The 26,385-nt window shown below is 41.4% G+C and overlaps 3 protein-coding genes across 3 annotated transcripts in view; 1 reads left to right on the top strand and 2 right to left on the bottom strand.

The window, feature by feature from the left end:
• Positions 1-6,625: 6,625 nt before the first annotated feature.
• On the bottom strand, positions 6,626-8,533 carry LOC109419683 (zinc finger protein 91-like). Its single transcript, XM_062853855.1, has 4 exons — positions 8,350-8,533; positions 7,530-8,266; positions 6,988-7,388; positions 6,626-6,925 (listed from the first exon to the last, which is right to left on the bottom strand). Exons 1-4 carry the CDS (start codon positions 8,402-8,404, stop codon positions 6,703-6,705), a joined length of 1,416 nt encoding a protein of 471 aa, XP_062709839.1. The 5' UTR covers positions 8,405-8,533; the 3' UTR covers positions 6,626-6,702.
• Positions 8,534-18,836: 10,303 nt separating this feature from the next.
• On the top strand, positions 18,837-21,942 carry LOC109622103 (zinc finger protein 626-like). Its single transcript, XM_062853854.1, has 4 exons — positions 18,837-20,292; positions 20,360-21,102; positions 21,188-21,588; positions 21,651-21,942. Exons 1-4 carry the CDS (start codon positions 20,235-20,237, stop codon positions 21,871-21,873), a joined length of 1,425 nt encoding a protein of 474 aa, XP_062709838.1. The 5' UTR covers positions 18,837-20,234; the 3' UTR covers positions 21,874-21,942.
• Positions 21,943-23,415: 1,473 nt separating this feature from the next.
• Positions 23,416-26,385, bottom strand: part of LOC109419680 (uncharacterized) — a 44,384-nt gene continuing 41,414 nt past the window's right edge. Inside the window, exons 2-3 of the mRNA XM_062853853.1 lie at positions 23,742-23,973; positions 23,416-23,649 (exon numbers count right to left, since the gene is read on the bottom strand). Coding sequence (XP_062709837.1) covers positions 23,502-23,649; positions 23,742-23,973 — 380 coding nt within the window. The 3' untranslated portion in view covers positions 23,416-23,501. The remainder of the gene's footprint in view (positions 23,650-23,741; positions 23,974-26,385) is intronic.

The following is a 26,385-nucleotide window of genomic DNA, read 5'->3' as shown; positions in this document are numbered from 1 at the left end:
TGAAAAAAAAAAATCTTCAAAAGCATAATTTGGCGATTCCTTTAAGAATGCTTCTAGATTTGTTTTCAAATTTCTGCTGTATTTCCTCCGAGATTCCTTTAGAGATTATTTAAGAAAGATTTCAGGGATTTTTGTAAACTTATACCTTCAAATATTTTGTAACCAGTTCTTTAAGAATTCCTCCAGAAGTATCTCCAGCAGTTCTTCCTGCTTCAAAACCTCCTCCAATAATCCCTTCAGAAATGTGTTTAAAGATTTATTCAAAAACTCGTCCAATATCCTCGTCTGTAGTTTCCAGAGTTGGTAAAATCAGAAATGGTTACTCAATGTTTCAGAATTTCAGGCGCTCCCTATACTGGTACTCCTCCATTAAAATGACCTTTATATAGCGCCTAATTAGGAATTACTCTGGGGAAACCCCATCATGAATTATTTCTTCACGAAACTTTTCTGAATGTTTATACGAAGAAGAATATCGTCATTTTTCCAAAAAACTCTTCCAGGTATGCCTTTAAAACCCATTGCTGTCCATGCATTTCTTTGAAAATTTGTCCAAGAATTTTCACAGAGATTCTTTCAGGCATTCCTATAGAAATTTTCCTTTGATCTTTTTGAGTTTCTCAAGAAATTCTTCAAAAGTTCCGCTCCATGTTCGTGCATGTGTGCTACAGAAGTTCGTGCATGTGTTCGTTCACGCATTTCTTCAAACATATTATAAACAATTTCTTCAGGAGTTTTTCTTTGAAATTTTCTGCAGAAATTGCTTCAAAAGTTGCAATTCTAGGTGGTTTTCTTTTGTTTTGCAAAGATTCTGTTTTTTTTTGGAAATTCTTCTAGTATTTTCCTTTTTAAGTTCAAAATTTTCAGTTATTCATGTAATAGTAATAGTATTTTATTGAAAACGGTAGCCTGATGTAAAAATAATTGTTACAATTTCTCCACGTTTCTTCAGGTTTTGCTTCATATACTCAGGTAATCTCTCAGACATTCACATAGAAATTCGTCTGGAAAATTCTCAAGAGATTCTTCTCGAAATTCCTTCCATTAAAAATTATTTCTTCTTTTTTTTTGTTTTTTTAGCATTCACTTTAAAAATTTCTCCAGACAGTACATGAGGGATTTTTGTGTACTAGTTTTTTTTTTCAGAATTTTTAAATCATTCTGCTAAGAATTCCTCCTGAGGTATCTCAAGGAGTTCTTCCAGGGATTCCTTCAGAAAACCCTCCTGGGATGGCGAATGAATTTACTGAGGATTTTTTTTTCAAGATTTCCACCAGTCCCTTTCCCAACTAACAAAATTAATTTTATAATGCTTTTGAAGTATTCTTCAACACCTGTTCTTTAAAACCATGCATAAACAAAATTGCTCTGCAACACGACATCAACTCAACCATAAACCCGCCATAAGATCAAAGAGGCCCATCCTAAGATGCACTTGGAGAGTTGTTTTTAAATTTCTCTTAAAACTTGTTGTACTTCCCAAGTTGTCCTCAAGGCGAATTGCTCTCTCCTTGTAGAATTCTTCAAGTGCACGATAAAACGATAATAAATTTGTCAGTGTTCTTGCTGATGCAGCTTTTATGTCGACAGAAAAGTTTGGTGAATTAAATTGAAATTAAAAACACAATGAAAATGACACATTATTGTAATCGGGATTAATTTATTACACAAATTGGAAATATTTCCGTGGTGTAACAAGGATGCCAAATGCCAAGCAAAATTCGTCGTATATATGTTGCAAGATACTTCCAAAAATTGCAACGTGCTTCCATTATAACGCACTAATAAAATATTTAAAAATATTATTCCTGGTCATGCGAACATTGCTCATGAGTTTTCTCAACATGGCTTCCATTGAAATCTAGGCCGGTGGTCGGTTCATCATCGATGGTTTTAATCAACATCACCATAAGATCGTCTTAAATTTCTTTCAACTCATGCCAGAGATAAAAGCATAACTCAAGAATACTAGGATTTATAACGTTCTCAATGCAGCCTGGTTGGCCTCCATCAAGAACGTCTTAAATTTATTTCATCTTATGCAAGGGTAAGAAGTGTTACTCAAGAGTACTCAGGTTTATAACGTTCTTGATGTAGGTTTATGCAAACTCCGCCGAGAACGTCATAAATCATGTACGCCAAATTGTAAACAAACAATAAATTATCGCACCACGGTGGATTTTCTGAATCTCGTCCGATGAATTTAATTATCAGCCCGGTACCGTTACCAACCAGGCAGACCTTTTTCGATAACCGGCCTTAATGCGGTGCAGTGCCTCATTCCTCCGGTCAGCACTTCCAACAGGTAAGTAGTTGTTGATTTTGAAGATCGATGATTGGAACCCCGATTGCACGGGAATCGACGTCCTGGATGACCATACCCACCTCATTTCGGATGCTGCAACCGGAGGAACTTGGCACTGCACCGCGTCGCGGTTGGGTTTCCGGGTAGGTGTTCTTGATTGGCAGCAATAATGGAACGATGAGAATCAAAATCTGATGCTTGAGTTTTTTCTTGTATTTTTCATGTACCAAACTGTTCTCATGCGAGAACAGTTGCTCTTGATCAAGAACGGATGATTGAAGATAACTACAAAAACCTTATAAAACTGAACATCAGTTCAACAGTTCTTGTTGTGTTTATGCTTTTATGAACTGAACCCCAAGTATTCTTGGAGGTGTTTATAAAACCACATATTGACGAAGAATAGTTGTGCTCAGCTGAAACTCCGATAAGATCAACTAGAATATGCAATGTTCCGATAAAACTATCATAAAAACAAATAAAACCAAATAGAATTAGGATTGCTACTTGGGTTGTCTGCAATTTCTGCAGGAATGTCTGCGGACATTTTTAAAACATTTTTTTTTCAAAAATTTCGCAAGCCTTTTTTTCTTGGAATTACTCTTAGAGTTCTCACAGAAGTTTTTCATGATTTTTTAGGAATTTAGGAAGGAGTTTCTTCAAGTATTCACTCAGAGTACTTCAGCCAAGAATTCCTGCAGAGAAAGCTTAGAAAATTCTTTTTACATTCTTCTAGGAATATCCTAGAAGTTTTTTTAAGGGATTCCTTCAGACAATCTTCCAGGTATGTCTTTGGAAATTGCTTCAGGGAGTACTTTAAGTTTTTTTTCCCTAGCCAAGATCACAGGGTTTGACGGTATTAAAGAAGGAAGTTAATTGTAATTCCTGTACTGAAAATATCACCTTTAACACTTTAATGCGCCTCCAACGGTTCATTGCGAACCGGCTGCTACAAATGGAGTATAGCTGATTTATCAGAAATGCTCGATAAACAGGAGGAACCTGCTAGGGCTTAGTAGTTCCAAACCCAGAAAACAGTTTCTGTCGGTTGAGTCTGGGAGGGTTTTGAGAATCGTTGTGAATCATAATGGAAACATTTGTGTTTTGTGACGAATCTTAAAATCTTTTTGGAGTCAACAGACTTTGAATTGTTGTCTGGGCTTTCCACTATTCGGTTAATTTTAACAATCACATGACAAAAAAAAACAAATACAAAATCTACCATATCACAAAACCGAAACTTTCACACCTTCTATCGTAACCTTCAGAGTCAGTACGCAACAGTGTCTTACTGGACGACATGTTCCGTGCACGGCTGGTGAACTGCTTCTGAAGGATTACGTTCTCTATCCTATCCAAAGGCCTAGTGAACTGTCGTTGTCCGCCCAAACGCGAGACGATTGTGCGCACAGCGATGGGAGAGGTTTCTACGTCCGTCGGCGTGCCGCTAGGAACCTTAAAAAAAAAAGAAAAAAAGGGAGTACTTTCAGTTTTTTTTTCTAGCATCAACTTTGAAAAATCTCTGGAGAAATATCTGAATCTGGAAGGAATTTCTCAAAGAATTTGTGAATAAATCCATGAAAAAATTATATTCTTTGTAAAATTTATAAAACAATAAGAAAAATTTCTGAAAAACTCCATGGAAGAACATTTGAAGTAATCCCATACTGAAATTCATGAAGAAATCCGTAGAGCCCTGCAAAAGTCTCTTGAGACATATTTTAACCTACCCGTATAGGAATTTCAGAAGGAATTTCTGATAGAGTCCTTGAGAAAATTTCAGAATAAATCTCCAGTTGAATCCTTGTACACATCTCAGGAAATTCAATGAATTAGTTCTGATCCGTCGTTCATCGGCCCTCACGAAAACCCGGCTGATTTACGCCGACGACGAAAGACTCTTCAATCAAGCTCAACCTTTTCAACAGAATTCCGAACAAAAAAACCTGTCCGTCGTCCTCGATTCGAATTCTGACTGACGCTTTTCCATTTCCATCGTTCAACAAATCCTCGAAGTGCTCTCTCCATCTGGAAACCACCATTGTTTTGTCTGTCAGCAAGTTTCCATCGCGGTCGTTGCACATGACAGAAGAAGGCGCTGTTTTTCTCCGCAAGCCATTGACAGTTTTGTAAAACTTACGCATGTCATTCTATTCCATACCCTGTTGCGTATGAGCAATCACATTTTTACGCGGTGGGTTCGTTTTTCGTTTGCTTTTGCTTTCCTAGATCGATTTCTACTTTGCTGGGTCGTCGACACCAGCATCCGGCAACATCCTTATCGTCCGATATCTTCTGGTACTTCTCGTCGAACCATCCGATCCATGGTCGTCGTTGTGCACTCCTAGGTTCTTAGGTCGTCTTTTTGTACTCAATGGCCGCTCCGTGGATAGACTCCCACAGAGTGTTGGGATTATCGCACCCGTTGATCTCACTTATCCGCTCGTCCAGCTTCTGGTGATAGTCAGCTACCGTACCGTCTGTTGAAAAACGCTAGATGTTGAAACCCATCGATCGACGGTTCCTAGAGTTCGACACAATGGATAACCGAGCTCGAAACTATGAGATATTGAACTGAGTCTTATCTAAATCTGAGACTGGGACCCCTAAAAGTTGTGAACAATTAACTCATTCACCGTTGTCTGTAGCAATGGTCGAATCATCTGGCAACTGATTCGTTTAGGCTAGAGCGAAGCTTTTTGCCAGAAATTGACCTTTTTCTAGCGGAGAAGTGATCATATTATTGTCGTGATGCAAGAGTGGGTACACTTGAATCTGTTGAAGTTCGCCTTGTCAAATTCCTCTCTAATTTAAGAAGATCTGAAAAACAATGGACGTGATAAATTAATCTTTCCAATTGCAGATCATTAGAATGCTTTATAAATGCCAACAAATCGTTGAATATAATTGCTCGCGATGCATTCAACTTAGTGTACCGTCAGTGTACCAGTAGCCGCTCATGACCCAATAGCCGCTCACTGTTGCAAAAATCACGTTTACACGCATAAATACACACTTTTCGGTACTGATATTCTTGGACAACATAAATTAGATGAGAGCAAAGCCATTTTATGTAATATTTACCAGATAACATAAATTTTAAAAACAAAACAATAAAATTTTTTGAGCGGCTAATCTGCCCCCACTCGCATAACAGTCCCATTTGCAAAAAGTAGGAATTGAGAAAACAGCATTTGAAGTTTGAAATCTTGTTTCCATATAAAACTTTGAAAAATCGCCAAAATTTGAAGAATATTTCGATCATCTCGAAACTTTCACAGATTGCTTTGCACATGAATATATATCTGTAAAAAATATCACAATCACTACAAAGTTGTTCAGTTTTGTGTTACGTGACACAAAAATCCATGATGGGACTGTTATGCGGGTACTTTTGATATGGGACGCTCATGACTTGGTATTTTTTTCACATATTGACATAAAAATTCATAATTTTTATTATTGTTTTTGGAAGTACATCGAAAATGATGACTATTCATAACGTTAACTCAAAAGTGATGAAAAGTCAAATGGGACAGTTATGCGAGTGGGGGCAGTAATGGGCCCAAAAAAGCTGTAGCTAATTTCATGTGTTCCAATAACCGCTCACGCAAAAAATACGTCAAAATCGTAAAATCTGCCGATTTTAGTACACAGTGTGTTTAACCCCTATTATACACTCCTACGGAACAGGAAAAAATAATTGTAAAAACATAGAGTTGCAAAAATAATGCACTTCTCCGCAAAAGTCTATTCAAAAGATGGCATAAATTTGTTCGTGAGCGGAATTAGGACCACTTTGGTCTCACACCAAATGTAATAAAATCATACTTTTATGAAAAGTTTTACATAAGTCTTGATTTGTATCTGATTGTACTTAGATTGAACTAACATAAAATGGAAAAACATTACGAATTGGCTTAACAGTCATTCAACAGATGATGTTTTTCTGCGAAACTGGCCTTAGATGAGCGGAATCTGGTACCCTGATGGTACTATGGGTGCACTTCCACCACGCCATTGACACGCCTATACCTATAGCATGGAGTGACAGTAGTGACATTAGGGGCCCAATTTCGTTTGATCAGCACATTTTGAACATTGAACATTTTACGGATTTTACATGTGTATATCGTGTGGCAGCAGGCATGAAGTTATTCTATGGCCAAGAAAGTCAAGGGAATTCCCTTTACGAAATTCTCCTGGGCCGTCCAGGAAGCCGTTACTCTTAGCAAGATCACGCTGAATACCTAAGCCTACAACTGTGACTATAGTGGTCCCCGTTGGATGTCATATGACCATGAAATAATCTTCAAGATGTTTTCGTGTGATTTATATGTATTGCTAGAATGTTGTATCCACATTCTATCTTATTGCATCCATTACAGTTCTGGTTCTCATACGATGCTATTCGATCCATGGTACCGCTCGATGTGAGTCTTCAGCAGCACCTTGTAATTGAACGCCTGCTCGCACAGATGGCAGCCATAGGGTCTCTCCTGCGTGTGGATGCGCTTGTGCGTCTTCAGTGCAAACGGACTTTTGAACCCTTTGTTGCACACCGTGCAGAGGTACTTTCGCTCGTCCGAGTGCACCCGTTTGTGGTCTTGGCAAATTTTCCTGCATCGAATCGAGTCATTAGTTATCTGTAAACTTTTAAAACAATAGGTATAGAAACTTACACACTCCTGAACTTTCTCCCGCAAATGTCGCAGGAATACTTGGCTTCGCCATGTACGCTTTGCAGATGTCCCTCGAGGGAAGCCTCATTCTTGAGCGATGCACCACAAATCGAACATATGCGGCCATCCTGTTCGCAGTACCGCCGTTCGTGTTTGATCCGGGTGAAGTTGCTGGCGTAGGTCCGATCGCAAAACTTCCGACACTTGAACGGTCGGACGCCTTTGTGTTTGTTCAGGTGAAACGTCAGTCCCGAATTGTCCAGGAACGAGGCCGTGCAGATCGTGCAGCAGAAGTAGTTCCGGCTCGATGGATTTTCCGACGTGCAATGCGCTTGGTGCATACGTAGGGCGATCTTGCCGTCGAAATTTCTGCTGCATATGTTGCACGAGGACACTTTTATCTGAATGGGAAAAGTATAGAACGTCTTGATTAGTTTTGAAGAACGTACTCTGGATGCGGCCTTCTCCAACCGTATGCAGACATTACCGGTCAAAATACTACCTCTTAGGAATAGGTACTTATTTTTGACGTATTTACTCACCGGATAATGATCAACCTCCAGTTCAATTGGTTCTGAAGTTATTTTCCTTTCAGATGATTGCATTTCAGTTTTGTCGTCTTGTACATTAGGCAAATGGCTATCAATGGTACTATCAAGTTCATTGTTTGCAGCTGCCCTTTTTCTTTTAGTACTTTTCACCCTTGGACCCCCCGAATCTTCAATAAACGCTGCATGCGTATTCTCTTGCTTATTCATCTTTCTGGAGACATGTGGAGCAACATCAATCTGCTCACAACCTACATCCTTGTATTTCTGACCCACCGATTGCCGTTTTGCATCGATCATCCCGGAATGTTCCCAGATGATCCTGTGAATCTGATCCAGTCCATTGAGGGTTGCTTCCGACGTCCATTCATCGTCGCCACAGGCCACACCCATGGGAAACTTTTCTAGATTTCTAGCGGCCTTCGCACAAAATTCTCGGAAATCCGTAATCAGCTGAACCAACTTCCAGCATGTGTGGCACACGTCGCGACCGTACAGCGGTACAAACACGCCGAGCGTCTGGTACGCCTTCTGCTCAGCTACCCGTATGTCGGCGGAACTGAGATTCGTTTGAGTGGTGAACTCGAGCAGGCATTCCGGAGTGCATTGGCGAAGACACAATGCACAAAAGAAGGTATGTCTTCCTTCGTCCGACCGGGAGAAACTTGCTTCGGAAGATTCGGGAAAGTTTTCCCCCAGCTGAGGCGTTTCGACTTTCACGTACATATAATCTAGATGAAATAGGAAGGAAAGCTTTAATGATAAATTTTCACAAGAAACGAAAATTTCGTTCTTGACTTTGATTGGTACGAACCCATATCGTCGGTTGTATTACTTTCCGCTGGAACTTCAGTGGCTTGAAAGGCCATTATTGCTGGCTTAAAGGCCTATATATTTATTCACTAAAATAAAAAAAAAACTTAAAATAAATTAAATTAACAATAAAATTACAATAAATTTAGATTGGGTGTGATATATGTGCTAGGGTGTGATAAGCTGCAGCTTCTTCTTCTTCTTCTTCTTTCTACGCCTGCCCAGCTGTCAAACTAGGGCAAGCAGGGATGGCACAGCTGTAACAGCTATAACGCCAACGATGTTTGTTTATAGTCAATTGACTTTCGCTGTCAGGGCATTGCAGTTTCATCGATTATCCATTCCCTTTTGGTATCTCTAGATTTTGCTGTTGATTTCTTTTAAAAAGCTGACTACATCACGGAGAAGGTCGATGTTTTTCCGGTCCCAAACATTGTAAATGTTGCAAAAGTTGTCCAGTCCATATTTGTTCCTTGTCGCAGCATATTTTACGCAGTAGAAGATTATGTGTTCGGCGTCTTCAGTTACATCGCAGCTTTCGCAAATACAATCGTCTGCCAGTTTCATTTTAAATAACCAGTAGCGTGAAAAATCGTGACCAGAGAGTAGCCTATTGAGAGTGCGTACTTCCTTGTTATTTAGATCTAACTTCAAGTGCCAGGGTCTATGAGGGATAGTGTTCTGTATCTGAAAGTACTTGCGGCCCTTTCCAAGCTCTGACGAGTAGTCCAGATACCATTGCTGAGCATCCTCCTCGCTGCGACGTTGGAAGTACCAAACCGCGTCATGAAGCAGTATTTTGTTGATGCAGATGATGTCTCCTTCCAGGGCCTGTTTGGCCAGTTGATCCGCCATTTCATTACCTCGCACTCCCGTGTGTCCTGGTATCCATTGGATAGACGTCATCGTTGCGGCCGCCAGGACCAAGATTTGGTTGATCAGGTAATCTCGCACTTTTTTGTCCATTTGATCCAGAATGAACTCGCAGCCAACCCTGGAATCCGTCATTATGACTCCGTTGGATATACCATTACGATTGATGTACTGTAGCGCTATGAAGATTGCTTGGATCTCCGCCGACATGATACAGACGAAGTTAGACAGTTTCAAGCTGAGTCTGGTGTTGCTTGGCTCATGGAAAACCCCAATTCCGCATTCCATACCATTGCTTGACGCATCTGTATAAATAATAGGACGATTTCGATATTTTCCGTGGATCAGAGACAGTGTAAGCTGCCTCAGCACCCTGATGTTGGTCTGTTTTTTGGGCCACAGTTCCTCATTCAGTGTTGTTGAGATGTCCACTGATCCTGATAACGGAGTCGCTGAAACTGCACATGTCATGTCCTGGAATATTTCTGCATGTTGTGCTGCTATTTGCTCGATGTAGGTGTACCTCTTCGATTCGTCCAACACGTCGCAGTTGTTGATCTGCTCCCATACAGGAGTTTTCCGGTAATAGTGCTTGACCACCTGCTTCCCAACTACCTTCAGCCGCCTGAATTGAAGCGGAGGCTGTGCAGCTATGGCCTGTAAAGTGTTTCTAGGTGTTGTTTTGGTGCAACCTGTGATTCTTCGTAGGCAGGCGTTATTGATAACATCAATTCGCTCCAAATTAGTTTTGCACGCAGAGCTGTATATACTAGAACCATATTCGATGAAGCCCCGAAAGAAAGCATTGTAGGCCATACCAAGTGTCGCTGGGTGACTGCCATACTTGGTACCGCTAATGACCTTGAGCATATTTAGGCGATCGGCCGCCTGCTTGGAGAGGTCCCTTAAGTGGGCGCCGAACCTTAGCGATCTATCTATCAATAGACCCAAGTATTTATGGAAGTTGACTGTTTCTATCACATCCGTGCCAATATGGATATTCAGAACCTTCGGAGAGTTCAAGAACAATATAGCCTTAGTCTTCTGCGCGTTGATGGTGAAATTCAGCTCATCTGCTGCCTCCACAAAACGTTCCATGAACTGGTTACCTCGTTCGTTGATTTCTTCTAGGTCTCGTCCCTCAATCATCACGGCGAAGTCGTCCGCATACTGAACGAGTTCGACACCTTCTACCCGGATACTATGGAGATTGGCGGTATAAATATTAAAGAGCGTCGGTGACAGTATGTCTCCTTGTGGAAGGCCTTGGCTAACATGTCGTGTTAGCGTATCAGCTCCGACCTGCAACTGTATTTTCCTGTCTGCCAGAAAAGCTAGCACCCAACTAGGAAATTCTGGTGGAAGTCCAAACGATAACATGCATTGCTCTAACTTATCCAGTTTGATTGCGTTGAACGCATTGGAGAGATCGATGAAGATTATCGCTGCAAGGTTCTTCTCCCGTTTAGCTAGGAATAATTTGTTCGTGACGTATTCCAAGCAGCCAACTGTTGACATTCCCTTCCTGAACCCAAAAGATAACCTCGGAAGAATGTTTCTTATTTCGATGTGTTGTTGCAGTTTTTCTAGCACGGCGGCATTCAAAATCTTCATCCCACAGTTTAGCATAGACAGAGGCCTAACTCCTTCTATTGATTCGGGGTCCTTCCCCGGTTTGGGAATTGCGACAACCTTGATGGATTTGAGATTTTCCGGGACAACGCCTGATCTCCAGATATGGTTCATGTCCATGATAATGGAGTCTCTCACTTCAGCGTTTAATAGTTTCAAGGAACTATATGCGATCCCGTCTGGACCTGGGGCTGAATGAGAAGACTTTTTCGACAAAAATCGGATCCAAAAACTGCTTGTTAAAATGTCATAGTTAGGAAGATAAGAAGGTATGGGAGCAATGTTAGTTTCAAACGGGAAGTATTTGTTCAAAAACTGCTGCGCCATTTGCAAATCATCGTGTACTAGTACATTCTCCCTTTTCTTCTTCTTTCCGGTGAGTTTGCCTAATTGATTCCAGATGGTCTTTGCTGGAGTCCGAGGATCGAAGCTGGCAACGAATTCCTCAAACCGTTTCCGTGAAGATTCCTGTTTTTTCCTTTTGAAAATCGTTTCCTTTTTCCTCAGATCCAGTAGTGATTCCAAATCTCCATTGCGGTTGAATCGAGTTCTTGCTTCATTCTTCTCGTTCCATGCTAGTTCCACCTCGTCGCTCCACCAAAATTTAGGCACGTGCTTGTCCGGCTGTTTGGCTTTTTTGCTGATGATTTTCGATTGCCCCTGTAGATCGGAATAGTTAACAACTTCATACACACTGATTTTGCTGAATTCCTCTGCAATCTTGGTTTTATTGATGAAATATCCGTTCGGTCGTCGCTGGGCCAGCTGTACAACGGTTTCAATAGCAAGATGTCGACTACCTATTCCATAATTTAGAACCTTCATTCTAGCATCGTCAAACAGCCCTGGAGATACCAGAACAAGGTCGATTGCAGAAGGCGACTTGTTCAGTTCAACCGGTACGAACGTCATCTGTCCCTCGTTCAAAAGAATGTAGGCTTCGTCGTTTATAAGGTCGAATAGAGCTGCTCCTTTGTTATCTTGGTGCCGAGGGTCCCATGCGGAATGGTGCGCATTGAAGTCACCTCCCACAAGAACCTTTCGGTAACCTCGTACAGCTTGCAGTAGGGATTCCACTCCTTGTTTCAGGGCAAAATGGGAAATATTGGGTGCTGCATAGACCGACATCACAACAATATCGTGGGCTACTATCAATCGTGCGACGGCTTGAATTTTTGGTAAGTTCGGTAACGTTATCCCTCTAGATTTTAATTTTTTGTTGATTAGGATGCCAGCGCCTCCATAACCGTCGTCTCTCGAGTCGAGGAAAGTGAAAAACCCTGGCACACTATATTTGCTACTCTCTAATTCTATCTTACTCCAAGTTTCTGATAAAAGGACTACATTATAATTCTCAATGATCAATGCTCTGGTTAATTCTTCTTTATTTTTCTCAAAACTTTGAATGTTAAGCTGGAAAATCTTTATCTCTTCTGTTGGCATTTACTTACGATTGTTATTTCATTTGCGAATTAGATCCGGACTACGACTGCGATCCCTTCGATGCTGCGAAGCATGTTTCCTTCCGCTGCTCGACATGAACATATCTTCGTCCACCGGCTCCGTCGAACCCAAGGTGGGAGCTTGGTCGCCACCAAGTTGCTGCTGCAGTTGCACCTTACGTTGCTCTTCCATACGTTGAGCCCAACGCTCGAAATCCGTCACTTTAAACGTGTTGAACAGTGCTACACCATTCTGCTCCTTCTCTTTGTCTCCATCCACTTTCTTCTTCTTCTTCTCCGCGTACACTTGCACCTGATCCGCGATGTTTACCTCCGTATTCGTACGCTTCGGCTTCTGGGGGCGATACTGCTGAACATTTTTCGTCTTGTACTGACCAGCCGACATCTCTGCGAATGTGTTGGGTAGCGGTGGGAAACACTCGGCGTTTTCCAGCAGTTCATATCGGTTCTCGGTGAGAATTGGGAATTGCTCCTTTGCTTCCATGAACGTTAGCGTGGACTTGGCCATGATCGTCCTGATGTTCCTTTGCCGTTTTTTCTCTGCACACTCCTCGTCCGACGTTCGGTGATTTGAGTTGTCCTTGCAGTAAAGACATTTCGCCTTGTTGGGACAGTCTCCGAATTCCAGTCCTTCATGTTGTTGCGTGCAGTTCGGGCATCTTTTGCGCGATCTGCAGTTGTCGGTTGCGTGGTTGTACCTGAGGCAGTTCAGGCACAACACCGGCTTCGTGATGAACGGCCGAACCGTATTGATGCAGCAAAAGAGCCGCACCTCTGGCGGAAGGGTACTCGCACGGAATGTGACGCTGATCCTGTGTGCCTCGATCTTCTTACCCGATTCATAGCGATGCAGCCGATTGATTGCCAAGATTGGATAGCAACTCGAAATGTTTTCCTGGATTTCTTCAATGGTCATGTCCGTCGGAACGCCGGCGACGACTCCAGACACTGACACGAAACTACGTGGGATGTAGGCCTTGTAATTGTTATTGCGCAGCATCTTGTCAGCTTGCATTTTGTTGGCAGTCAGACAGCTCCCCAGGAAGACAAGCACCTTGTTTCTTCCCAATGCTCGCATGTTCGTGATGTTCTGCTTGTACTCGTCGATTTTCGATAGCACTTTCCCGAGAGATAACTTGTTGATGCGGAGACGGCCCTCATCGTCATCAAGCAACTGCACGATCACACGGAAAGGCGAGGCGTCATTTTGGTTGTATTCGTATGTCTGGTACACTTTGTTGGTATTGGTTGCTTTCGAGTCGGGTTTCCCTCCCGAGGCGATGCCCGGTGGGTCCGGCGCCATCTTGGCTCCTTCGCTGAACTCCGATGAAAAAGGTCCTTCTTTCTTTCTAATCACTTGAATTTCAGAACAAATCACTGATATGGGTCACTACTGAATATTGATCCGATCGTAAACACGATCAAACGCGCTTTTCCGTAAAAAATCTCTCAAAAACGCAAAACAAAAATTCGCCACGTGCCAAAAACGCTCCGTCCGCAGTGAGAAGACACAATCGAATGAAAAAGCTGCAGCTAAAAATGTTGTGTCGGTAAATAAATAACACTGTTTACATTGCACACTCAACTCAATTCAAACACCTTTCGCCTTTGGGATGATGAATTAACACGTCAAATGACATTTGAGCCCACTACACTGAACGAAACCCCCCGCCCAAGATCGACTGAGAGGCGATACGATCACGCCCCTTAACGACATTCGGTCGGAAACCGTATGGTCCACCGACCGAATGATGACATCTTAAAACCGGATGACAGCGATATGAAAATAGAATGTCGACCATATGGTCGAGCAACTTTGTTTTTTAGCGGTTGATAACAACAATGTCACCGCTATCTTTTTCAAAAAGTTATGAGCTTAGTGGCCAGGGTACCCTTGCGGGCACCCTTTTCAAAAAAAATATGACATGTCCAGGATAGGACATGCGAAGCAAAATCGTCAATGTCCCGGGTGTCACGATCAAGGAACTTGTTACGCTATCGATGAATAAATTCGGTGCATCTGTGTGGCCTTCGCTCTGCAACTAATATTCATTCACATAGCGTGCGTCGACTCATACGCGAATAAGATGATCGTCATCCGCTTTTTGGGATGATTGCCGTATGACTGATTTGTCATTCGAAAACACGATTTTGATAATTTGGACTGGATGGTCGGACAAATCAGTCGATTTCGGGATGGGGTTTTCGTTCAGTGTAGGGGTGCGCAAGTCTCACAACCGTTTCTGGAGCTCGATTTGAATAGGTCGTATGTGCTTTTGTCGATTAAAAATTCGATCAGTTGGATTCGCTTATTATAGCGAAAACCGTTGAAATTGAGCAAAGTTTATACATACAGCAGAATCCTCACAAAACAGGCTTTCTGTTCCATCATTAAAAGTTTGCAAAATATCTGCCATATTGCTACAATAACTAAAATAAACTCTAGATTGAGTTTAAATAAGGGCGAAAGTAACATGAGAGAGTTCTCTTCATCGACTCTCTCTTCTGCAAATTAAAGTGACAAGATGCAAATTCAATCGAACTTTTTTACACTTAGACGCTAGATTGCATCGCAACCTAGCGATTTATGACCAAAAAAATCAACAATACTTGCATCTTGTCACTTTAATTTGCAGAAGAGAGAGTCGATGAAGAGAACTCTCTTATGTTACTTTCGCCCTTATTTAAACTCAATCTAGAACTGATCGAATTTTATATCGACAAAAGCACATACGACCTATTCAAATCGAGCTCCAGGTTTTTCCTTTTTCTCATTCAGATTTTACAGACTGGCGTAAGCCAGAAAAAGTCCCCGCATCCTGCCCCGCATAGAAGAATAGGCTCCTAAAGTCCTATCGGGATTCTTGTTTTAAACCACAATCCAGCAATTTTCGAGCGCTAATGGCCGCCATAATCATGCTCGCTCTCTGGTAGGGATAAGCCGATCTGACGTTTGGCTTGTGTCGTTTGGCAGCTGATCGATAAGATCGATCATAAAACTTATCGATCAACTGCTAAACGTCACAAGCCAAACGTCAGATCGTTTCATCCCTACCAGAAAGTGAGCATGATTTTGGCGGCCATTATCGCTCGTGAATTGCTGGATATACACGCTTAGATTAGTTTACCTTTTTTCCAAAAAGTACAAAACCGCAAATATGCGTAAATGATACTCAAACATAGGTTAACAAAACTACAACAAAATATGGGTAATGTGGACACCTGAGACGAGACTCGCGAAGACGGTCTTCTTTTTCTCCACTTTGTTATTTTTTTCTTCTTCCTATCTGTGTTGACATTATGTTTTGGGTTGGTGGTTCAAACACGTACGTGACCGCATCACCTCACATGCAGTGTGACTGAATCCCATTCACGCACAAAATCATGTTGAAGTGAAATTTTGCATCACCAACAATCGCCAAGCAAAGTAATCATTGGAATATTTTGTTTTCAATTTATTTTCGACAGTACAGGAGAAGAAAATGCTGCTCGGAGTGAATTTTGGCTTCAGAATTTATCTCGGATATCAATACTTTCCTCGTTTTAGGTAACGTAATCAAACGGGCTACAACTGACAGCTCAGTTGGGCTGCACTTGACGTTGCTTTTTTTCCTCTTCGCGAGTCTCGTCTCAGGTGGACACTAGGGTGGCCCACACTTATATGAAAAACAATAATTTCGAAAAATACCAAGTCTTACCTCCTAAATCAGTTATTTTGGACTCCCAGAAGCTACGTTCAAAATTTGAGCGAAATCGGTTGAGCCTAAGGGGGCGCTCAAAACGCTTGAAGTTTGTATGGGAAAACTTGGCCAAATGTATGCAGAAATTTTAAGTTTTTGAATTTTGCCGCTAGGTGCCGCTGTAAGCGTTCAATAATCAAACCCTTTGGTATTACTGTAGGTGACTATATGCCAGAGAACTTTGTCGAAGACCGCGAAGTGATCCGACGGCTGTGAAAAAAGTTATACCCTAGGAAAAGTGAGGCAAAGTATTGAGATTTCATTATTGATATTATTCCTTTACATGTATTGGAAAAATAACAATAAAGTTTATCCTCACTTTTCCTAGGGTATAACTTTTTACACAAACGTTGGATCAATTTGCGGTCTTCGACAAAGTTGTTTGGCATATAGTCAACTATAATAATACCAAAAGGTTTGAGTATTGAACGCTTACAGCGCCACCTAGTGGCAAAATTCGAAAACTTTAAATTTCTGCATACATTTGGACAAGTTTTCCCATACAAACTTCAAGCGTTTTGAGCGCCCCCTTAGGCTCAACCGATTTTGCTCAAATTTTGAACGTAGCTTCTGGGAATCCAAAGCGGACGGCGGATCTACTCGCTTAGTCGCAGCGGGAGCGGAGATTCCAGCTGGTTTCGCAACTCCTCAGCATTTCAACGGGCAAAGGGCAGCGCCATCCGCTCTCGGAATGAAGATCCCAGCTTGTTCCGCTTCTCCTCGATACTCCGGAAGCACTACCACCCGCTTCTTTGCTGCCGAAATAGAGATTCCGGCTGGCGCTACTCCTCGATGATCCGGCTTACGGAAGGCTGCATCATCCTTTGCCGGAAAGAGGATCCCTCCTACTCCTTTGCCACTCTGGATAACTAAGGCACTGCCACCCGTTTGTTTCCTGCAGGAGCGGAAGTTCTGGTCAGCTCCGCTGCTTCTCGTCATATTGGCCGGCTAAAGGCGGTGAAACCCGTTGCCGGAACAGCGATTCGGCTGGCATGCGTGATTTTGTGTCTGCTTTGAGGAAGATTTTGATAATTGGACTCTAACGTCTTCAGTATACAGCACATACTATGTTGATTTTATTAAATAAACTATGTACAAATCGTAAACAAAACATGGTTGTTTTAGTAAAATAAAGGAAAAAAAGTAAAATATTAGGAATTTCAAACAAAATATACGGCAATAGAATATATTAGGTTTAATGCATACATTCTATGAGGAAATTCTAATACAAATTATTACAAAGAGTGAATGGCATTCATAAGTTGAAACTTATACTTTTTATTCATCGTATGTTATGTTTCATATTACGCACTCAGATGAGCTTCATTAGGAAAACGAAATGGCAAAAATGTATAACATTTTCTTATATATTCCATATGGAAATTTTTTTTCGTGTAGAATCACCAATATTATTTTTGCCCCGACCTATAAATAATCCACTCAATTTTAATGTGGATCCCACATGGAATTCGAATTTATTACGTATGCATTCAGATTGAAGTGCCAATAAATATCCCTTTTCAATCTAGTTGAATTCAACTTTTGAATACATAAATGTCACATTATTTTTAACATGAATTTCGTGTTTTGATACACATGGAGTTAATATTAAGCTACCCATTCAATCCTCCGGGCATAAAATACAATGTGAGTGCCCTTATTTCACGCCAGCTCATAGTTTTACTTTCACGAATATTTTGAATTTCAAATGAAGCGTTGATTGTAAACTAGTATAATGTAACTTCAAAACACTTCTTTTGATATTCAAATTAATTCGTGAAAGTAAAAAAAGAGCTCGCGCGAAATATGAGCACTGCACTGTGTAAGGAAATTCGATGCTCTTTGATTCTTAAAACACAAAGTTTGTAATTTTAATAACAATTTATTGAGGCTTTTGTAAAAATTTCACACCTTACTTACTTGGACACTTGAAGTGAGCCTACATCAAATGAAATATCCTTCTTCCAGGACCCGGATCAATTGCATCCGGTCCCCTTGCACGAATGCTCTCAGATCCTCTTCATCCGTAACAAACATTTTTAGCGCGGTCTCCCACTAAGCTAAGCTGAAAATGGCTAAGCTGAAAATGGAGGAAAATCCTATTCGCAGCTGCATTATGCTCTTCCGCCTCGCGGGTAACGCCATTATCGCATGCCACTAGCGCTCCAGCTACACAAATTCTTCCACCACATAACACCGAGTCTAACACCACTTCACTCAATAGCACGGTATGCCTGCAAAAACAGAAAATGTAGAAACAAATTGATTAAATTGGTTCCGGATAATGTTAAGGCTTGTTCACAAATGTCATAACGCTGGAGGGGGTGGGTGGGTGTCCTTCATGGTGTTACAGCCCGAACAAATAAAATTTTCCCCATATAAATAGTGTTACGAAGGGGTGGGTGGGTGTCAGGAAAGTCCAATTTTGGCGTTATGAAATTTGTGAATGAACCCTTAAACTTTGTACTTACACGAGATTTTGCTGCTTCCGAGAATCCTCCACCAGTTGGTCGCCATGATGGAAAACGTTTGACGGTTTTTTTCGTGGTTCATGTGTGACCAGTTATGGAATACATATGTAATAACCAGTAGCGCAAATTCATTTGAAAAATTACTTCGATTTCAATCGTATCACATATGAAATCGTAATGTTTTGACTGTTGGATACAGTTGAAGATGAAGGTTTTTAAATTCCAAATGTAACCAACACGATATCGAAGTGAATTACATGTGATTTGACGATGTGGGCCTTGCCGTGGAATATATGTGATGCATCAGATTATTGTAATGTGTAGGAAACTTATAATAAACTGGAAAAACACATCAGTCTAACGTTTTCGATTTTAAGTCAGTTCATAAGTTAAAACACGTGAATCAATCGTGTCATTTTTTTTCAGTGTAGGAAACTTATAATAAACTGGAAAAACACATCAGTCTAACGTTTTCGATTTTAAGTCAGTTCATAAGTTAAAACACGCGAATCAATCGTGTCAATTTTTTTCAGTGCATTTTTTGACCAAACATTTTTGGAATCCCAGTGCGAAAAATGTCGAGCTCAGTCACACAAGGTTGACCTCAAAGGATCATTGAAGCCGACTTTTCCGCTACTCACCGCATCAAAACAAAAGCGCCACCGTATATGGACGATAAGACAGTGACAGCAGTCGAGTTACGTCAAACACACAAGGCTACGGTGGCGCTATCTGTTCATTCCATAGCGGCCGTTTTAGTTATTTTTGTGATCCAATGTCAAAGTAGAACTATTTACCATTTTACTTATTTCAAATTTTCTCATTATTCCTTTGTTTTTCAAGTTCGAGTGAAGTACAATTTCGATTAGAATACCATGCTTGATCGTATTATTCAATATAAGTGAGATTTCGTCTTTAATTTTAGGACCCTATTGTATCGAAAAAACAGTTTTGCCGGATCTTCGCCAGAGACTAAGTCAATGTAAACAAGCTCGCTGAACTGTCAGTAAACGGCTTCGTGACGTCATCTTGCAGTATCCCATACCCAAAGTATATAAATATGTACCAAGGTAAGAGATTCCCGTAAATGTCAAAAATGAGACTCACCAACACATCTGCGTTAGTTTTGAAAAGTTGGTGTTTTTACACTAAAATGTCATTATTTCAGCAAAGTTTGTGAAGTTTTGTTAGTTTGGATGTTTCTAAATGCTGAAAAAATATGTTTAGAATCAATTAAAAAAAATTTGTTACCGATTTCCAAATGGCGATATTTTCTGTTTTATTGCATGGAGGTCACATTTAATCCAGTCAGATGCAATTAAATAATAGCTTCTAAGATGGGAGTGCTTAATTTCTTAAGAAAGTTTGCTAAATAGTGATGTGCCCATACAAATCAGCGCAAACTTCATAACTATTTTTTGCTTTTTTCGTTTTTTCACTAATCCGTGAATATTAGCGGGAATCTCTTACCTTGGTATTTAAATACTTTGTCCCATACCTACGTCTTCTGATTAGGCCTATCGGCCGTTATTTGAAATTTGTGAGAGATTTCTGTGTGCCACACACAACAGATGTGTTAGATGAGTTGACCGTGTATTGCAAACAGTGTTTACCAACATAACCGACAAGCGTTCCATTTTTGCTGCACTTTTCGTCGTCGGCTAGTTTTTAATATTTTCTCCTCTTGAGTGAATAAATTGAACTACAATGTCCTTTCAAGTCATTGACGATCCAACGAATAATATTCTGAATAATGATGGCACAGGTGTGTATTTATCAATCAAAAGTTGTTTGGTTTCCTGTGAAAAAAATTCACCATTTTTTTTATTTAGATTATTCGTGCGTAAAGGTCGAAACTGTGATAGAACCCCAACTGATGGGGCACTTTCCCGATTTATTGGGAGCAAGTTCCTCCCAGTCGGGAAATGTGAAAAACAGCTTCTGTGCATTGTGTCTTCGACAGTGCCCGCCGAATTACCTACTCGAATTCAGCACCCAAATGAATCTCGATTCCGCCGACATCCGGGTGACGGAACAGAAGCTGTACCAGGCACTCGGTGTGTATCTGACGCTAGAAGATCACAACGTTTGTCACACCTGCTGGAAGTTGGTTCAGATGATTACGGACTTTCGGGAATGTTGTGCGAAGGCCACTAGAAAGCTAGGAAAGTTTCCCATGGGGTTGTCCTGTGACGACGACGACGAATGGACCACGGAAGCTACCCTGAATGAGCTGGATCAGATTCATAAGGTCATCTGGGAACGTACCGGGGTGATGGATGCAGAACTGGAATTAGTTGGTGGTCAGAAATGCGAGGATGCTATTTTCGAGGCGATTGACGTTATCCCAAACGAGACTGAGGAAGATATTACTCATGCGCTGTCTACTGAAGAGTCGACGGGCACAAAGGTTAAACGTGCCAGAAGGAAGAAGCCAGCTCCACAAAAAAAGCTTCAAGCTACCGTCGATGTTGATGGTGATTCGGCCAAAGTCCAAGATGACACAACCAAAAAGCGACCACGCAAGAGAAGGAAATCTTTAGATAAAATTGAGCTGGAGGTAGATCATCACCAGGTGAGCTAATACGCCAACCATGGTGATCCTATCTGTGATATACGTTACGACATCTTTCGAAACGTTCTATTCTTCTTTCAATCAGGTAAAGGTCACCCCGTGCAGCATATGTAGCAGAAATTTCGATGGCAAGATTGCGCTAAAGATGCATCAAGCACATTGCACATCGGAAAATCCCTCAATCCGAAAATACGTCTGCTGCCCGATTTGTACAGCTTCGTTTCAGGACAATTATGCACTGGAGTTTCACCTGAACAAACATAAAGGCGTAAGACCGTTTACGTGCCGGAAGTTTTGCGAACTGGCCTTCGCTAGTAACTTCTCCCGGATGAAACACGAGCGAAGGTGCTCCCAACAGGATGGTCGCATCTGCCCGGTTTGCGGCGTATCGCTCAAGAATGACGATTCCCTCAAATTACACATGCAAGGTCGACATGGTGAAGCCATTTATCCCTGTGGTATTTGTGGAAAGACGTTCAAGAGTGTGTACGTTTTCACGATATGTACTTTGAAAGTTTACAGATAACTAATGACTTAATTCCATACAGGGCAGTTCGGTATCACCACCAGCGAGTGCACTCAGATGAGCGAAAGTACATCTGCACGGTGTGCAACAAAGGATTCAAGAGCTCGTACGCACTCAAGACGCACAAACGCATCCACACGCAGGAGAGACCCTTCGGCTGCCATCTGTGCGAGCAAGCGTTCAACTATAAAGTGCTTCTGAAGGCTCACATCGAGCGGTACCATGGATCGCATAGCATTGAATGAAAATGGCATCGAAATGAAAAGGAAATTGTAGGTATCTGCATTCAAACAATGCATAGTAATGACTCGAAACATTGTAGGCATTGAACATTATTTCTTTGTCAGATGACAGCCAATGAAGCCGAGTTCTTGTTGAATTAGTGTAAAATAGGTACCTATGTTCGGGCATAAGCGTTAAAAAAAGACAGACTTAAGGTCCTGGTATCAAGTCTGGGTACGGGGGCACACTTTTTTTTTTTTTTAATTCTTGTTTTGAAATCAAAACATTCTCAAAAACGAATTGAAGAGGCATTGGATGTTATTTTGCAACTGATCCAAACATTTGCAAAACTTGTGTGACCTGTTGATTTGTGTATCGAACCCTGAAGATGGTCCAATAGCCGGGACCGAAACGTTGGCGCTGATAGAAGATTAATTGCCGCAATTTATTAGACTGCGAGCCGAAAATTTCAAAAAGTTAACATCTGCAACAAGTGTCAGTGTTATGTCTAGTATTGATGCGTAACGGACGAGTAGAATGTTGCCAGAAGCCGGATCCTGCTGTCGGGGACCAGACAGAGCAGGGAGCCATATAGGGAAGAAAGAGTAGCTGAAAAACTAATCCATCGCAAAAAAGAATCTTTTTCCATGAGAAAAATGTGATTGCTCAAGTGCAAGAGAGTATGGAACAGAATGATATGCGGAGGTTTTACGAAACTGTCAATGGCGTGCGGAGAAAAACAGCGCCTTCTCCCGTCATGTGCAACGGCCGTGATGGAAACTGACAGACAAAACAATGGTGACTGCCTGGTGGAGAGAGCACTTCGAGGTATTGTTGAACGGACGACAACGACAGGTTGTAGAACCTCCAACGCTAGACAAGGTCAAGACAGCCATTAGAAGTCTGAAGACCAACAAGGCGGCTCGGAAGGACGAACTTCAAACTGAGCTTATCAAGCAACCTACTCAGCAGCTGTATCAACTCTTACACCGTATAGAGCTTGCTGACGTTTATTCACCTCGCTCTTTCAAGCATGCAGGCGGGATAGGATTTGTTTTCATCGGGAAACCTTTCCTGATGACAACAAATCCTATTCCGCCTGCATGTTTGGAAGAGAAAGGTGAATAAACGTCAGCAAGCTCTATTTGTGCTCATTCTGCGAATGGAGTGACGTGAGAAAAGTCGGAGTCGTATATCGAGGTGAGAAATCTCGACTCGAATGAGGTGACTCTCCATTTGATTTACACGGCGAGTCACTTCATTCGAGAGTGGATTCTTCATCTCGATATACGACTCCGACTTTTCTCACGTCACTCCATTCGCAGAATGAGCACAATTATATTGAGGATATTGGAAGAGGAAGAACTACCTGCTAATTGATTGGATGGTCTCATTTGCCCGCTACACAAGAAAGAGCATCGACTGGAGTGGTCGAACTACAGAAGAATGACGCTTCTCAGCTCAGCGTACAAGATTTTGTCCAGAATTCAGCTTAACAGGCTGAGGCTGATTGATGAATCGTTTTTATTGACGGACATTTCTCATACCAAATAAAAAGATAGACGTCTATTTACAGAAAATAATTTAATCCATTCGCACTACTTAACAATTAATCTAAACGCTCCATCCATGCAGCTCCTAACGCAACGCCTCAATCTCGCACAAACTCCTTCTGGTTCCGATCGCACGCCAGCCGCTTGGCCAGCTGCTTGCAGAACTGCACATCCCGGATGTAGTCTCCGATGAACACTGACAGCAGGTACCACTGCTTCATACCGGATGCTCGCACCTTGTAGTTCCTACAAATATACCAAGAAAAAAAGGGGAAACTCAGTTCCGTCGTGCAGGGGGCCGCGCCCTCTAAGGAGGGCGAACAAATTTCTGGTCAAACTTCAAGATATCGTTCCAGTCCGGTTGGTAGTCGCCGGGGGCAGCGGCCGTGCGGGTCGATCGGACCGCGTGCAGTCGGCATGGTTCTTCCTCGATGCACGCCTTCGGGCCGAACTCGTGCAGGATCCGGCGCTCGGCCTGGGCAATGTCGACCGCCATACGGGAGATTTCCTCCTCGGTGAGTTCACCGGCACCGGCCAACGTTTCCCGCCGGCTGCGCGATTGATAGGTTTCTGTGGAAGCGGAGATGAGAAATTTGGGTCAGTTCGTGAGGTATATTTTTGGGCAAAACAGGGGTTAACGATTGAGAAAATTTGGCCTTGAAAAGGTGAAACGTTTAACGTTTATAAAAAAATTTCCTAAATTATTGAAGATTTACAACAAGAATATTACATATCTGGAGCTCGATTTGAATAGGTCGTATGTGCTTTTGTCGATATAAAATTCGATCCAAACTCCACCAATAACTGTTTCAAAGATATCTCAAAGAGAATTATGTCATTAATCTTTATTTTTTTTGCCACTAATTGTTGCACTAGTTCTCCCAGAATTTTCTTTTTCCTTGAAAAGTCGCGGATGCATTCTTTTCTGATGTGCTCGAAACAATATTACAAAGTATGAGAAAAAGTTTTCACTTAGAGACGGGCTTGGTAGTTCACCGTTTCTGGTTCGTCTAGGGTTCGATCCCTATTCCGTCACCCCTACAAGCTATGAAACCAGTAAACATTACTACACAAGGGGTAGTCACTCTACACAGTGTGCCTTGGGCACATCGGGCACACCAGTGGCACCGGCTGGCACCTCATTGAACTGAAATTATGAGAAAACCATCTCAGCAAACTTTGAAACCAGGAAAATTTTCCAGCTGTCAATTAGTTTGCCCTAGAACAAAGGCATTTAACCGGGCTGTCGTGGGTGTAATGTAATTCCGCGAATAAGTTTGTATTAACCACGATGTCTAGTTTTGAAAATATGTATATTTTATCTTCAGAAGTGAACACCTGACCATGTAAGAGAAAGTGACGGTTTTGTTGCGGTTTCAGCAGTTTCTTAACGTATTTCATTCATAGTCAGGAGGGAAATGTAGTCTATTTTGTGCAAATGGATCTTCGAAACCATTTTCACGAGTTGGTTTCATATATTGGGGTTAGATCTAGGGTTAGATTGACAGCAACAATATCTCCCTTTATGCATCATTGCTATCATTCTTCTTAATTAACGCCAACAGAGGAATCTAGGGGCATCATGCTATAGATATGTGCACCGCTCTTGAACCTAAAATATAAAATAATAATTTTAATTGAAAAATCCAACTTATAACCATAAAAACTTGCGGAAGAGGTTTTCACGATTTTCATAACAGTGAACATTTTTTCGTTCGATTCAATGTTTGCTGAGATTGTTTTATTATGTTTTCAGTTCAGTGCATCCGTTATTATGACAAGCGTGAAAATCTGGTCCTCGGCACCTCGGCACACTAGGGCACACCAGTGCACAATGTTGGCACAAATGAAGTGTGTAGAGTGACTACCCCGTTACTACATCACCCTCAGACTAAAATATGCAATCTATTACCTTACGTTTGGCATCCATGCACCAACGTGAACTCTCTGCCACACAGGCCGCACAGCCGTTTCCCAAAGACATGCCAGCATTATAGACACTATAGATTCCATAGACTCGCGAAGGCGAAGACAACTGTAGCCAAACGAACTGTCAGTTCGTGTAGCCAAACGAGCATGACGTCACGATTTCAATAGCGACAATGGATTGCGTGACGTCATATTCGCTCGGTACACTCTAAATTCACGGAAAAACACACTAAAATCGTATTGCTCAACCATGTATCCGCGAGTCTATGGCCAGCATGAACGTGTGCAGACATAGTGGTATATACGATCTGCCGTGAGCAAGCGTATAAAATGGAAGATCACAGACCCTCACAACTGAAAACTGAGGATGCCTGTTATTCTCAAGCAGTTATCTGTTTCGTTTGTGGGAGTGTTTCTGATTTGATAATACTGGAGCATCAACTACGATCGGCCAATCAAGACCAAGCTCATGCTTTAGGAAATAAAAATCTCTATAAATTTGGGTAGAATGAAGGAGAATTAAGCTAAACATTTTGAACTCTGAATTATATAACAAATTTAAATTTTGTTCAAGAAAGTTTCAATAATTTTGGCTGATAGTTTGAAAAGTTACTCAGTAATTATTTCTGGCAATTTCCTATAACAATTATTATTAAGAAAACCCCAGAAAAAATCTGCAAAAAAGTCTCCTACATTAATCTAAATTTCTTTTAGTAGCCCTTTTCACAATTTTGCTACAAATGTTCAGGAAGAACATTTCGAAAATTCTTCGATTTTTTTCAGAAATCTTTCTAAATTTCAAAACTTTAATCGTTGGTCTATCCTAACAGATCGTTACCATTTATCAGTGATGAAATCGGCCCGTAATTAGAAATTACATTTTAGATTCCAAGGACATCAGTTAAAAGGTAAGATATCTGGTTTAGATTTAAACTAATTAGCCAAACATATTCACATGTTTTCTTAGCATGTGCTTCTGCTTCATGCAATGGAAATCATTCAGCGAATCAAATTTGGTTTCACCATTATTGTTTGTGAGGTAAATTTTCTTCA

This window comes from Aedes albopictus, chromosome 2 (genome assembly GCF_035046485.1).
Source record: "Aedes albopictus strain Foshan chromosome 2, AalbF5, whole genome shotgun sequence".
Lineage (NCBI taxonomy): Eukaryota > Metazoa > Arthropoda > Insecta > Diptera > Culicidae > Aedes > Aedes albopictus.
This window is presented reverse-complemented; position numbering and strand designations above follow the sequence as displayed.

Bases quoted from the DNA above. Each gene is read 5' to 3' on its own strand.
- LOC109622103 (XM_062853854.1), top strand. From the start codon at position 20,235: ATGTCCTTTCAAGTCATTGACGATCCAACGAATAATATTCTGAATAAT. The intron at 20,293-20,359 runs GTGTGTATTTAT...TTTTTTATTTAG, and splicing joins TCTGAATAATGATGGCACAG to ATTATTCGTGCGTAAAGGTC. The intron at 21,103-21,187 runs GTGAGCTAATAC...TCTTTCAATCAG, and splicing joins TGGAGGTAGATCATCACCAG to GTAAAGGTCACCCCGTGCAG.
- LOC109419683 (XM_062853855.1), bottom strand. From the start codon at position 8,404: ATGGCCTTTCAAGCCACTGAAGTTCCAGCGGAAAGTAATACAACCGAC. The intron at 8,267-8,349 runs GTTCGTACCAAT...TATTTCATCTAG, and splicing joins TAATACAACCGACGATATGG to ATTATATGTACGTGAAAGTC. The intron at 6,926-6,987 runs GTAAGTTTCTAT...GATTCGATGCAG, and splicing joins GGGAGAAAGTTCAGGAGTGT to GAAAATTTGCCAAGACCACA.